The sequence below is a fragment of the Argiope bruennichi genome, chromosome 3, assembly GCF_947563725.1.
Source record: "Argiope bruennichi chromosome 3, qqArgBrue1.1, whole genome shotgun sequence".
Lineage (NCBI taxonomy): Eukaryota > Metazoa > Arthropoda > Arachnida > Araneae > Araneidae > Argiope > Argiope bruennichi.
Genome location: NC_079153.1, coordinates 102,553,509 through 102,570,052, shown reverse-complemented (window position 1 = coordinate 102,570,052; position 16,544 = coordinate 102,553,509). Strand labels below are relative to the sequence as shown.

At 28.0% G+C, this 16,544-nt stretch overlaps 1 protein-coding gene across 1 annotated transcript in view; it reads left to right on the top strand.

Annotated features, from left to right (window-relative positions):
• The window catches only part of LOC129963523 (G-protein coupled receptor dmsr-1-like), a 120,247-nt gene extending 117,619 nt beyond the window's left edge, over window positions 1–2,628 (top strand). Inside the window, exon 2 of the mRNA XM_056077954.1 lies at window positions 144–2,628. Within this exon, the coding sequence (XP_055933929.1) occupies window positions 258–1,517 (1,260 nt within the window). The 5' untranslated portion in view covers window positions 144–257 and the 3' untranslated portion in view covers window positions 1,518–2,628. The remainder of the gene's footprint in view (window positions 1–143) is intronic.
• The last annotated feature ends 13,916 nt before the right edge of the window (window positions 2,629–16,544 follow it).

Sequence of the window (16,544 nt, the reverse complement as noted above, 5' to 3'; positions counted from 1 at the left end):
GAATTTATAGTAAGTTAGTTTTTTATTAGTTTTTTTAATTTCTTATCAAACATGAGAAATTTGAAAGTTTGTAAGTGTAGTTATTTTATACATTAAAGGTCATCTTTTAATTTTATAGACTAACACATTTTCTTTTTTTATAGGCGGAAGAACAATAAAAATCTCCTCCAATATTTACTTTATCATGAACTTCATCCTAATATCTTGGGACTAGTAGCATTCACAGCCCTTTCAAAACCAACATTGAAAGAATTCTGATGCCCAACATGTCGATATCAATTCAACCAACGATGGTATCCGTTGTCTGCTGCTTTAGTCTACCAAACGTCAACTACACCGAATCTGCACCTCAAGCTTATAATCAAGAGGGTTATGAACCATTTTTTCCGAATTTCAATGAAAGTGATTATAGTTGGTTAGGCGACATTGAAACCTTGGATTTTACAATCAATGCGACATCGGATCATCTATTCAGAGAGACTGCTCCTCCCAGGCCATATTATGGGGACCATTTTAGAACATTCAGGAGCGCATACTTATCAGTGCATGGCTACTTAGGGGTCATCGTTTGCATATTTGGCATATTTGCTAACGTTCTGAATATCATCGTACTGACCAGAAAAGATATGCTTTCACCGACAAATGCAATTCTCACTGGATTAGCCGTGGCAGATATGTTGGTCATGGTATCATATCTGCCATTTTGTATTCATAACTATATCAGGGTCAATCAGCCACCTGAAGAAAAGTTTTCTTACGGGTGGGCTGTTTTTACACTTTTCCATGCTCATTTTACAGTTGTTTGTCACACCATATCAACCTGGCTTACCGTGACCCTTGCCGTTTGGAGATTCTTAGCCGTCAGCTTTCCAGCGGCAAGTAAAACCTGGTGCAGTATGCCTAGAGCTAAATGCGCCATAATTTGCACTTACTTGAATTGCGCATTGTTTTGTCTACCAGTATATCTGACATTTACCATTATCGAGGTGTCTCACAATGGGAAATTTGCCTACAGGGTATCCTTCAGTGAGATCGCTCAAAGCAACCATCAAGCTTTGGAGAAAGTAAACTTTTGGATTTTCAGCGTACTTACCAAGCTCATTCCTTGCATTGCTCTTACAGGATTGAGCTTGGGTCTGATCAAAGTTCTATACGAAGCTAACAAGAGGAAACAGAGATTAAAAAACCGAATTGAAAATGACAGAACTCATGATCGCACTACCAGAATGCTTCTGGCTATACTTCTGCTCTTTCTCATCACCGAATTTCCATCTGGAATAGTTGCTCTGCTCAGTGGAATCTTGGGAAAGGCTTTCTTTGATAACGTGTATCTAAATCTTGGAGAATTTGTCGACTTCTTGGCCCTTGTAAACAGTGCCATCAACTTCATTCTTTATTGCTCAATGAGTAGGCAATTTCGCGATACATTTGCGAATCTTTTCACACCCAAGATTGTCTCCAAGTGGATGGCTGTACCTACTGAACCAAATACAACGGTAGATACGACCTGTGTCTGAATGATTTTTCTATTATTAAACGTGTACAAAACCTTTTTCCAGTTTAAGTTGATACATTTAGAAATTGTTGAAGAAGACCTAAATATCTGGACAAAAAAGGCAGCTAATTATTTATAAAATTATACTACACAGACACATATATATATTTGGAGTTAAGAAGAAAAATTGAAAATTATATACCTGAGAAGATTTAATTAATATCAAGAATAATTTGTACTCAACATCATTTGGGTGCTCTCAAAATAATATTTCCTGCTTACAGATTAGTGACAATAACTTTGAATCAAAGAATAGGTATATTCTACATTACTTAACTGATAAGTGTAAAGCTTGTTGAATTTTATCTTTGAGAAGAAACATTTATATCGTACAGGAGTAAAAACATTTTAATATACAAGCAGCGCTACAGTTAATAGATTCTTTCTAGACAGTAGTAGTCTGGAAAGACAGTGCTAGTCTGCTGTGTAGTTTCAGTACATAATCAAAGTGAGATTATTGCAAACTTGCAGAATTACGATGGTACTCCTTTTTGATGGTAGCAGCAGCTGTGACAATTAAACTTATCAGTATTGATAAACAAAAGAACAAAGCGAACTTACTAATCTTTGTAAGAGACTTTCTTGTATACTGGACAGTCGCTCAGTGAACTGTTTTAAAGAACATTATTTGTAGAAAAAATATCCAAGATCTGTATTTATATTTTATTTATATTTAGCTCTGTGGAGAGGTATTTTATTTTATTTACTAAGAATTTAGCACATACAAATATATTCAAAATTATTCTTTTGAAAGTCCATTTATTATTCTACTTTGTCTGCTATTTTCGTTTTTTTGTCTAATATTTATTTAGTATTTTATTTCTTAAAGAACCCGCTTTTTGCAAATCCCTTTCAAAAACACTAGATGATATATTAATTGTATGAAAATGTAAATGTATGTGTACTATTTCATAATTGTTTATTCAAGCATGACTTTATATCATCAAGTTTCATAGCAGGAAATGTCATCACGATCAAGTCTATATTTAAATAGAATCAATGTTCTTATCTTTTATATTGAGAAGAATTTATTTTTGACTCCTCAGAATTTATTTGTCTTTTTATTAATTTTAAAACCGTGATTAAGATTAAAATTCTGTTAAAAATGTATAATGAAAAGCAACTTAAAATAAGATTTCATTACAGCAGTATATTACGAAGTTCTTTAAAATTATTGTATGCAATTTTATGAAACTTCATTTTTTAAAAATATTTCAAAAAATAAATATTCTAAATTTTTATATTGAAATATATTGCTGAAATATATACTGAAATATATAAATCCTTCATCCTCTTTTTAAAACTGTATGAGCATTCTAATAAAATAATGTGAATTCGTTTTAAAAGTTTTCAAATTTAGTAATTGAAAGATGTCTATTACATCTTGATATATATATATACCTATAAAATATATCGTTTTATTTATGCTTGTTTATATAATTATATTAGTGTTATTAAAATGTTTGAATGCAATAAAATGAATATACGAAGATATCGTAGCTGAAATGTATCATAAAATGAGCTATTAAATACCTTATACCTAAATAAAAAATATTAGGGATATAAAAGGTTAGAGCAATCGCCAACAACATTAAAAACCTAGCAAATTTCTACAGGAGCTTTATTAAGTATATGTGTTACTTTGTATACTTTTACTTAAGTATATGTGTTCAACAGTAAATTCATCCTCTTTCTAAACATTCAACAGTAAATTTCATTAAGTATATGTGTTACTTTGCTCAGTTTCTATTACTAAACAATGCTCTTTGCAAATGTTCTTAGACAGGTATATGGTTTTTCTGCATGGACTTGTTTACTTTGTGTAGTCCACATCTAAATATTATAACAGAAGAAAGCAGTTTTTATAAATATAAACATTTAGCCTAATTTTAATTATATTATTTAGTCTTTAATTCAAAAAATCTAATTTATTAGTATTCTGCGTTAAGAATCAGGATCTTATGTTTTGTTTAATATCTTTTATCCTTACTATCTGCTTTATTTATAAGGAAAAATATTTAGCTAGATCATCATATAGTGCATTCTTGGAAAGAAATCTATATTTTTATTTGAGAAATAAATATGAAGGTATTAAAATTATTGTAGTTGGAAAAAATTGTTTTTTTATTCAGAAATAAAATAGGTATATTAGATTTATGATAAATAATTAACATCCTAAACAATTAGTAACTCTTTTTTTCGGCAGAAACAAATGATATTAAAATTGATTTCTTAAATTTTATTTCTTAAATTTTATTTCTTACATTTTTTATAGAAAGTCAGTCTGTTTATGTTTAAAAAAATTCAACATCCCAAATTTATAATTAAATTTAAACAAATGACATTGTTTGCAGTGTTACTACATGTTATGAATTTAACACATCTCTTCTACAAAAGGTTTTAAGAAATTTAGTTTGTGTTTCGAATTTTAAATATTTAAAGCTTACTAAATTTATTTATTATTTGCGTGAACAAAAACTAACATATTATTTGGAAATTATTTATGTTTGAATAAGATTATAATAAGTAAAATACTCAAGTAATAAGTAATAAGTACTCAAAAATAAGTAAAATGCTTCAACTCACATGGCCAAATTAAAATAAAGAATCAAACCACACAAATTTAACTGCATACAGCTATAATTATATTTAATTAAATTCAGAGGCATAATTTTTTATAAAAATTTAATTCTGTCTTTATTTTAACAATTTACTTAAATAATAAAGAACAGTTTCTAACATTTCCTCAAAATTCCACCTTTCCTTTAAGATACATCTTCTGCTGCCTCCATATTTGATCGATAAATAATCTGCTTATCTTAATCGTTTCCATCCATCTATCTTTAGAAAAGATTCGGAAGTTTATCAGCAAGCAAGAAAATTTAATTTATGGCACTGCAGAGCTCTTCAAACTATGTAAATTAATTTTAGATCACTGTATCCAAAAAAAAAAGGCGGCGTCGTTTATTGATGCATTAAGTAATCGAGAAAATCATTAATATTGTCAAACTGTTAGCTAAAAAGAGGAAACTGAGAAGATTGATCAATAATGTATTTGATTTTACGGTGAAAATATTATAATGAGCGTGTTATTTTAATTTAAAATGAAGGCGGAAAATGCTCTATGTGTGTAAAATGGTATTGAAAATAAGAATATATGTGTAATTTTGCTTAAAAAAATTTCAGAAAAAATTCAAGTAAGAACATTAAAAAATTACTGGAATATTCAGCTTTCAATTTATTATTAACTTTTTTTTATTTCTTTCCCTTCTATTGTATAAATGGAAAAAAATATTGTTATTTTACAGGACAACAAAAGTTTTCAATTGAAAATGAACTGCAAATAAATACTTTGAAATCAATTTAAAGTATTGCGAATTCAAATCAATATCATGCATACCGTAGTCATAATGTTAAAAAACTACTTTTACTGCTCATTTAACTAAAAAAAATCATTGTCTGAAGTATAAATAAGATATTCTTTTACATCTAAATTGTGTCGGTAGTGTTTTTAAACTTCATCTATAGTATAAAACTACAGTGTATATAAATACAAAATTCATTTGACAATTAATTTTAGTTAATTAAACCATATATTTAATACAAAATATAGCTATTTGCTCTGACCTTTAAAATTCATCTTTGAATGAACAAACTGTAGAATTAAAGGCACAATATTCTAAATTCACTTATACTATCTGATTTAAAAAAGAATAAAAGTGCATAAAGTCGGCTTACATGAATTAGATATTTTAGTCTTATAATCTCATTATTTGTTGAATTCAAAAAAGTGTACTGAATGCTTTATCTCATATTTCCAATGGTTCACTATTTTATATAAAGTTCTGCTGCCTTTAAACGAAATAGTTTCGTATTGGATGATCAAAGTAATTAAACAAAGCATAATGTTTAATTTTAAAAAATATTTAAAATGCACTTATCACATTTATTTAATCCTAAAGATATACTTTAGATGCACAGATAATGCACATGTGACTGACTTATAGCAATGTTTAAGCATAACAATTACTATTTTGTAGAATTAAATTGAAAAATAAATTATTTCACTTTGCGATACAGTATGTGTAAGAACTCCAGAAATAATAAAACATTATGTGTAAGAACTCCAGAAATAAAGTTTCAGGCCTTGTTTAAAAGCATGGTTTTAAACACGGAAAAAATTAAATCCACTGTAACAGCATATAATTAATATGCCTTCTGCAGATTACAAAAATATATCAAAACTTGCTTTTTATCACAGTTTTATAACCATTTATGTAAAGACTTTTTTTAAATATGGAATTCATATTACATCCTTTATTTGAAAAACCAGTCACTAAGAATATATTCACCATATACTATTCAATTTATTATCTTTTTATTAGAATATTAATTATCGATTGTGCAATTTTTCTTTCAAGATTTTGCCGGTTTCTCCATACAATAGAAAACCTATTCGATTAGAAACGTGAATTCTTAGGGATTTTTTTTGACACAACAAAGTCTTTGATATACACAAAAGAAGAATTTATTAAATAAACATGAAAAAGGTTAAATCATATTATATGTTTAGATGATTCTTTATTTTGCGTAGGTGTAATGATTATTAATAAATGATACAATGAAATATTCATTTTTGCGACGGTAAAATAATTTAAATTTTTCATAAGCGACTAGACATTAAATTGCCTGATTTATAAATATGATTTTTATCTTATTCTTAACATGAATCTCAATTCAAATGTCAAGGATATATTTAGCTCACATTGATAGCTCAGTTTTAACAAAAGAAACTGAGAATTTGATTGGTCTATTTATTTCGAATTTATCATAATTTTGTATTGGAATACAATGACAAACACATGCATCTATTACTACCAATGCTTTGTCCATTTGCTCATTTCTGATATTTGTAATGAATGTTGGAAAATAATTTCTTTAAAAAAGAAATGGAACACAAGGTTTTATTCATTGGAATGGACAAATGAATATTGGGTGTATTTTTAATGACTGACAAAGGAACAATGTGCTATTGTGCAGTATTATTATGCGTTTCAATCTGAAACGATATATCTCTCTTATAAAGCACCCTGAATTTCATTTTTCTTTTTCTGTCATATTTCGAGAATCATTATGGATTCTAGAAGTCGATGTAGTCCTCCTTTGATTTTTCTCAATCTGAATAGATATTCATTTATTCTTCATTGTGTGAAACTGCATCTTTTAGACAGTCAGGTGAATCCAGATCCTTATCAAATGTCATAGAAAACTCAGCGTTTATATTTCAGTCTGTGTAATGCCCTCACTCGTGGCGAATGTAATGCATATTTCTGTTTGCAGAAATCCTGAGTTTTGCAGTAAAGTGATGTGCATATTTACTTGCTTGAAGTTTCTCAAGATACTTCAGACTGTATAAATGTCAGATGGGGATGTTGAAATACCCTTTCTTAATGAAAGTTCATAGGAAATGGATTTTCACTCTATGTAACTTTGAGTTGTAAATGAAATGATAACATTCCTCATCTCCAGAGACGTAAAAATGTACTTGTGAAAGTGTTTATATAACCATATGTTACTGCTTGTGATGAAATTGATGTATCTTGATATTTGATCTTGCGAAAATATACCCAAGTCTGTTTCTGGTGCATTAATGTAATGTTTATTAAAGTTAATATGTTGATGTTGTTTATAAAAATATTTCCTACATAAGGGAATTCTATGGATATGTGTATATGTATAATTAATGTAAAGCATAATTTTTTGGTAGCTGAAGACTATAATTCACATCTAAAAATAAAATCATCTATTATTTTTGCATGAGCTATAAACATACAGATCAAATATAATTATGCTATTTTTTGTTTATGTATAAAGATTTTTATTCAAACTGTATATAAATGAAAGCATTTTTCTTTTGTTTTTTTTTCAAACATTTATCTATGTATAAATTCTGAAACAATTTTTTGTACAAGTTGCAGAAAAGAAAGGGAATGCTGCATAAAGTATATAGCTGTTTCCTCTTAATATGACATATTGTATTTAATTTAAAAGAAAGTTCAGTTCAATACGTTATGGATAGCAGTGCTTTTAACTGAAAATCGTTTATTATTGTTGTCCAGTGTCACTAAGTATATAATATAATATAGGCATGTTATGTATAAAATAAGTTTCCAAGTCTCATAATAGTTGGGAAAATGCAAATTTGCATGTGAAATTTAAGTGCATATTTAATTTCCGCAACTATGTCGGGAATAATTATACTCTATGTTTTTGTTCCTTATTGTGTGCTATGAAGTCAACGGATGATTCGTTTGATGTACCATAGAAGATTCAGCGCTCGTCAATTGAAGCACTGAACCTTCTACACGGGGCTCTGTACAACCAACTGAAAGCATCCGTCGACCTATTTCGAAATTTTATGTTCTCAATGTGTAAGATAATATTGTAAATGTCTTATAAAATGGTGTATATTTGAAGTCTTTTTTTTCTTTCATTATACAATTCACTGAATACATCCTTATTTAAAACATTGATAGCATTTTGATAATAGGAAATACTTATGGTGCTGCAGCAAATTATTTCTTCAAGTAACTGTAGAATTTCTAATTCACTTGAATTTCCTTTTCTCCAACTCCGTATTCCGTCCTCGGCAAAACCATGTAGAAATGCCTGCCATTAATCAGGATCGCCTAACAGGGCATAACAATAATTACAGTAAATCAAAAGGATTAACGATAAACCATCAATCAATTACTTTACTTTAATGCCTATGAAAATTTTTCATGCTTGAGCAGTCACCCAAGGGTATACTTCCATCTCCACATTCACCAGCAGGTCCTCAGCTCCATTGATAACACATTTAAAATTTAAAAAAATCAACATATATGTTGTTAAAACTTGTAAGATCTTGAAAAATGGAAAGTTTTCAATCTCTTATCATCTAGTGATTTGAAAAATAAAAGGCAATATGTTCCAGTTGTCCTTCAGTATTTCTATTTAACTAAAATGATCTAGAATTACTCTACGCATCTCAACAGAACATAAACATTTTATTATCTATACAATCACTACTTAATTGTTTTTTATCACACTTACAAACTTGCATTAGAAAATGAACTGTATTTTAAAATTATCAATACATATGTTTTACATTTTTGATATGAATAGGGAATTTTAACTACTTAAATGCTATTTATTGCTATATAGGAGATTTGAACATGTAGGGGAAGCAGACGAATTATATATATTTTGAAATTTTATACTGGTTTAATATAACATTGTTTTGATTTGCTTAATCATATAAGGATTTTCTGTCATAAAACTCTACTATCCATTCACTATATAAATTTTCTTTGACACTATCTTAAAATATTTTATTGCACATCTGTGCTGAATATATACGGAGTATCTCGCAAATACTAGCATAAATTTCAAGGGAGGTAGATCACATCCAAATGAAAGAGGAAATTGTTAGATGGAAATGCCCAGGTAACCCAATAGGTGGCTATATTTTTGTGTGTTAGAGAAAAAAAAAATATGGATATTTAATTCGAACGATAGTAGGCTAATGAACGACGACATAAACTAGAAACTCACAGACATTCACCTAGTCTTAATTTGCTAAGATTTATCAGTCAATTCTGGATAAAATTTTACTAAACCAAATAAATAAATAAAACAATATAGTACAATGCGACAAGTTCTGGAATGAAGAATTATGACAAACATAGTTAATGTAAATAGGATAGATATATATATAATTGCATCTTCGTGTTTGCAATCATTTGTATTTGAAAGAAACCAACAACAAATAGTTTAGTTAAAAATATAAAGCATAACAATAATAAAGTAAATATAAGTGTTTTTATTATTATATCTTATAGATATTAAATCTTATCTTATAGATAAGATATCTTATAGATAATCTTATCTTATAGATAAGATATCTTATAGATATTAAGGAATCCTTCTTATTTAAATATTTACTCTTTCTGTAAAGCAAATCGGGAATTTTTCAGATCTTGCATTTATTTTTTTAGTAGCAAAACAGAATAAAAAAGTAGAATAATCTTTATTTTATTTTTATTGTTATCGTTCATTAAAGATTAAATGCTGATTTCAAGAACGTCTAGGTTCAATCAATTTACTTGTATGAAATTCTTACATAAGACACTTAATTAGGCAGACATACGTTAAACGCTCTAATTAGTTTTTAAGTAATTATGTATGAGGACCTATAATGGCACTCCAAATGCATTAAGGGCCTCCATCAGAAATCGTTAGACAATTTATCTAAAGTTATTTTTTTCTGATTCCTTCCAAATACAAGATGGCTTATTTCCAAAGGATAATTAGAGTTAAAGTAAAAAAAAGTTTTTTGAAAAGTTTCAAGAGTAGAATTTATGATGAATATTTTAATTTCAAGAATGTCTCACTAAAAGCAAAAATCAAAAATAATTTAAACACTGTTTGAATTTCTTTCTTTCTATCAATTAAGAGAAACCCTTTAACTCCAGGATAAATAATTGGATTATTTTTTTGATTTCAAATATAAATAAAAAATTAAAATTATGTGGAATAAATAAAAATCAAGAAGTTTTGTATAAGAAATAAATATTTCTGTTTTATTTCTAAAATTATTATTTTCAATTTAAGCATTTATGACATTAAATCAAGTTTTTATTTTACATTAATAAAAAAAAATTGTATTTTTTTACTGATTCTTGATAAAGTTTTTCAATTTTTCTACGCCCGTTAAGCATAATATATAGATATGTGGTGAATTTCATTTTTCAAATCAGGCAATTTGTAAATGAAAAATCTTTATCAATTTATAAACTTATAATTAATTAATTACTTTATAAATAATAATTTGAAATGTACTTAATTATAAACTCCTTCTATTTTTTATAGGCTTATTATGAATTGTTCTCTAAATTATAAGGCGAATTATTGGGAGAGCGGAATTAAATTATATAGAATTTAAGCATTTTAAAACTCGACAAAATCATTTTATGGAAAATAATAAAATAAGATAATTTGGATCCAAATACATATTTCATCTATTTGGATTGTAAATATACAGGGTGGTTATAATTAAACTTCCATTATAAACAGAATCCTACAAAGCAAACGGATCAATGGATTGCAACGAAATTTGGTATATAGATTATACACGAGATGTGCTCAAGGAATTTCGAAAAAACAAATTTAGTTCCAAAATGTCCACCAGAGGGCGCTATTTCCGGAAAAACATTAATTTTAACACAATGAATGATCGAAACGGAATGCAGAAACAATATTAACATTTATTGACTAGTTTCTGATCACCATGCCATCAAACCTTGTTAAGTAAAGGTAAAGAAAAAATAAGAGTACGCTGCACCCTCTGCAAAATTTCAAGTCATGGACAATGTGTTGAACAGCAGATCGTAACTGATCAGTTGACATGAAGTGTTATGCAGTTCTTTCAGTCATTCAATGTCGCAACGAGATACCATCAACATTACAACCGGGAACATCGACATAAAGCAAGACAAGGACTACAAAAATTTCTTATCCTAATCTGTTTTGCATAAAGCTTTCTCTTCTTTGCAAACATGCAAATCTCGACATTTTGTTCCTAAAATTGACAGCTGTCCCCGGTTTTACATTTTATTGCTCATAATTCTTGTTCTGGATTGTTAATATTGTTTCTGCATTCCGTTTTGGGCGTTTATTTTGTTAAATTTAATGTTTTTCTGGACAAGGTGCCCCTGGTGGACATTTCGGAACTATTTTTTTTTTCAAAATTCCTTGAGCACTTCTAGTGTATAGTCTATATACCAATTTCGCTGCAATCCTTTCAGCCGTTTGCGCTGTAGGATGTTGTTTATTGAGGAAGTTTAATCATAACCACCCTGTATATTATGCTGAAAATCATTCAGAAGTATTTCATACCAATTTAAGATTGTATTTGTATAAAATCTATGCACTTCTAGAAATCGAACTCTGAGCTTGCAATTAAAAAAAATATAAATAAATAAATCTTTTATTCTTTAATAGTATAGGGTTTCAGAAGCATATTTCAATGTCCACTGCATTGTAAAAGAATAGCAATTAAACCTTTAATTTGAAAGCAATAATGAATGATCTGTCTTAAAATCTCTACATCTGTAAAGATCTGTAAATTCAATTAAAGAAAATAAATGCAAAAATATCATTAAAAATATAAAATCAAATTAATAAATGCAAAAATTATTTCCTACAAAGTTAAATCATAATGTCTAGTAAGGGGATTTTAAAATATGATAATATAAAAAATAACATGTTGTAAATTATTTTGTTATTTGAGATACTTGCACAATATTCAATATAAGAAAAGAAATCAATCCTATTTATTCCATCTATTCAACTTCATTTTATTGAATAATACTTATAAACATAACTGTATGTTTTATTGAATAATATTATGTACGGCATTAAAAATCATGTGAAATCCATTATATTCAGAATATCACTTCAATAACTTCCTCATAAAGAGTAAATCTCATTATAGATGAAGCGATTATTTGTTAACTTCGGCATCATTGATATTCCATTAAGGGAGTCCGTAAACAGTTGCCTTATACTGAAATGTATATTTCAGTTCTTCAGTAGAGGGGACGCCCATGGAAACCTGGTGGTAACATTTGTGGTCAAAAGTCTCCAGGTTCGAAGCCCAGATCCACTAATGATCCATCGTGTATTTAGACAAACGCATTTCAGATTTGATTCATAAAAGAAACATTCTTTGTTGTTTGTGTGAGTGCTGATGCTTGAAGACAAAGGTGTCAACTAGTTTGCCGTCCATGTCATCTGACTCGCAGGATTAAAAATTCAGACTCTTCGAAATAGCTGCATTGCTGTTTCCTTACTGGAAGTTAATGTAACTAAACTAATTTAAAACCCGACAGAGAATCTTTAGAAATAAAATAATGTAATTCTCTATTCCTGATACTTGATAACTTTTGTCCTGCTTATGTTACAATTTCACAATGATGTGTTTGATGTCTAAGTGTTTTTTAAGGAATTCTCATAATCGTAGCTTTAAATCTCATACAGATACAAAAGGGATCACAAGATTAAAAGACGAAATAAAAATGATCTAGGAGCAATGAAAATGACTTTTTATCGATTTGTACTTGAAGTCATATCTTTCAATTACAGCTTATTTCAGAGTTCATTTTTTTAAAATCAGTGATTAAAAACTAGGGAGAAGAAGCAACGAAGCGCATGGAATTCACTTTTTACATATCAAAATGGGATAAATACATTTCATTCGAGGCTTATAACGCAAATCTTCATATTTAGACATGTCAATTGAGCTGTAATAGCTAAAGCTATGTAGTCATCTAATAAAATTACATTTATATATTATTTGATGCTATAAATCTTAGAGATTTTCCAAAAAAGGATGAAAATATAACCAGAAAATTTTGCATGAAACTAATGCACATTTTCTGAAGCATTCTTCAGTGAATGAGTCGTTTGTCAAAATGATTTTTAATCAATTAATCAGTAAATACAGTAGAAAAAAATAATAATTGAACTCTTAAACGATGCTTTTTTTAACTAAAAAAAAACCCTTTAAACTATATATTTAAGCTTTGATACGTTTTTTTGTTATTAAAAACATTCAGTAAAAATATTGAATTACAAATAAGTATTTAAAACAATAAACGTACATATATGCATATACTATTTTATAATTAATTCCAAACATTACAGATCTGTTATTTCTTGTTAAAGAACTATACAAAAAAATGACTCAGTTTTATTTTAATATAATATAACACATGTTGCAAGCCATAAATTTCCAATTATTCTTAAGAAAACATTAAAATCATGGTCTTAAAGGTCCTAAATATGTTGGAAAGCATAGCAGCATTAGTCTTTTGCCCAGAGAAGCACGAACAAATCAACTACATCACAGAGATAAAATTTTACTCAGCGCTAAAATAAAAGCATTGCTTTGTATTTGCATTTTCTAGAAGAGAATCCTCCATTGATGACAGGCAGGAAATTCCAATTAGGGGCAAAGGCACCGAATAATGCTGCCACTTCGATCACAACTGGTATTTATGACAACACTGTGAAACTATTAAGCATTCCACCTCAGCTTAATGGAGGCAATTACTCCGTGAGCTGGTAACAGCTGGCGAAACTCTAAAAGTCTGGAGGGAATATTTTCATGCCGTTTGAAATCCTTTTCGAGTCGTTGTCGAGAAATAGTAACAATTGATTCCGAATGGTATTTCCAGGCTTCATTGTGTAATGCTTGGATCTAAAGAGTTTTCATCAGTGTTTTTCTTCTTGGAGTTTAAAGGATTTGTTTGAATTCATGGAGTAATGCCATGTTAATTTCTACGCTAGTAATTATCTAAGTAACTTTTCTAGTATGTTTTCTGATCTTTCATCAATATATAATCTATTTCTTTTTATCTCTACACTTTTAAATAAAATTAATTCCTTTATTTTCGGCATGTTATTTCTTTATACATTAAACTCACTGATTAATTAATACTAATAGTTTAAAGAGTGCATGTTAATATATAAAATTTTTATTCATGATTTATTATTGTTAATTATCGCTTAGAATAAGAGAACAAAAGTCTACATTTAATTTATTAAAATAGCAAGTAAGCATACACCATATTTCCGGAATTCTGTCTATAAGTCAGCAGGGAGACCAGTCATCAGTTGGGGAAATTTATAATAATATAATTTTTTTAAAGATTGAGATGAATGTTGGTAAAAATAAAATTATTGAAATAATGATATATCAATAAAATATTTTTCTGTTACAGATCCGAATTCATACAAATACAAATACTAGAAGGCATTGAAAATGTTTAAAAATGGCTGATCATTTAATTGTAAAAGTTACGATTAAATTAGCATAATATTAAAGTATTATTTAAATACATAATTTTTGATAATACAAGTGAAATCCTCAGCTCAATTTATTTTCTGATCCAACTATTTAAAATTTTTCTACTTATTATTAATTCTAAATTTTAATCAACCTTTAACTATCATATTTTATCCTTAAGCAAACTTAATTATTTTTAACATAATATGTAACTTAATAACATAATATGTATCTCTCTAATTTTCTGTTAGTTCCGGTAGAATTTATACTTAAAATTAAAATGGAAATAACTAAACTGCAATTAATATAATAATATTTTTTACTGAAACAAAGCATTTTTTTTTTAATAATATGATGACTGATAATAGAGTCACTGAGCGTTTAAACTTTATGGGCACTAAAGAATATTTTTCTTAAGTTATGTAATATCTCAAGAATTTGTCAACAAAATTTTGTCAGATTCCTCATGAACAGATCGATTCATTAACAATCTTTAATTTTAAATGCATCAAACTTTAAGAAAATAAAATGAATCGTTTAAAATAATCGGTCGAAAACAGGTTTAAAAAACTACTTAAAAAACGGTGTACTTAAAACTATAAGCAGATACAAAAAATATATAACTAACATAAATACAATTTAATTACAAAAGCATGCAACTAACCTAAAAATAATTTAAATAATTGAAAACAGGTTTAAAAAATCTACTTAAAAAACGATGTACTTAAAACTATAAGCATATACAAAAAAATATATAGCCAACATAAATGCAATTTACTTACAAAAGCATGCAACTAACCTAAAAATAATTTAAATCATCCGTTGATAACGGTTGTCATGGCAACAATCAGAATGCGTATGCGTGAATTTTCTTCGACAGCTCCGGTAACGCAAATGCTTGAATTTTTCTACTCCAGTTGGGGTAACGCTATGCAGATTATACATTTTTAATTTCCTTTATTCTGTGTTATTTTAATTAAAAAGTGCTTCAGAATGAATCTGAAACATGGATTAATTAACAATGTTTAATTTTAAATGCATAAAACATTAAGAAAATAAACAGAATCGTTTGAAATAATCCGCCGAAAAATGTTAACCCTAGCCTCATTACTGTTGTGAGAGAAAAAAATTGAAGCCTTACTCATTTGGCGGTGGGGAAAATGGAAGATTTTTTTTGGCGGAAAAGTTGGCGGTGGGGAAAATGGAAGATTTTTTGGCTAGTTTATTTAGTTTTTAATTAATAATTAAAATTATAATTAAAATTTCAAAAAAAGGGACCCCAGGTGCACATTCCCGACCTCTAAGGTATACATGTACCAAATTTGATAGCTGTATGCCAAATGACCTGGCCTGTATAGCGCCAACACACACACACACACACACACACACATTGAGCTTTATTATAAGTATATATATATAGATTTGTAATTATACATGTTTTATTTGAAAAAAAAATGTGACGTTGAGAAAATTATTTTTGATTGGCAGAACGTATGACCAACCAGAACGTATGATTTTTACCAACTCATGTATATATATGATGCAAATTAATTGCAACATTTCATTTCAAACTCTATTAAATTGTTTGAGAAAGCTTCCAAAAACGCAATTTGAAATGAAACTTCTTGATACCAAACGTCGTTGAGGAATATCAGCTTATTTATTCATATTAGAAAAAGAGTCTACAGCAATAACCTAATCAATATGTGACTTTCATCGAATTTCGATGAATAAAAAGGTCAGTTCTCCTATTTGAAAGGCATCTCAATGACAGTCACATTCAAAATTTTCGATTCTTTCCAATATAAAAAGACATTCATTCTTTCTTCCAATATTTTCTTCTTTCCTATAATCCTGAATGAAAGCTTAGAATCCTGAAAAGTTTTCAAAGTTTTAGCAGAGAACTTTTCATCGTAAATTTGTATGGGAATTTCAAAATATAAAAAAAAAGAAATACTTCTTTCAAAAAATAAATATCTTTCTTGATCGATAAAATTTTGACGTCAAATTTCCCATTGTATTTGAATATTAATAAAATTATTTTTTATTTGTAATAGATCACATTGGAATACATTTGTTTTGTAATTAAAAGAAAAC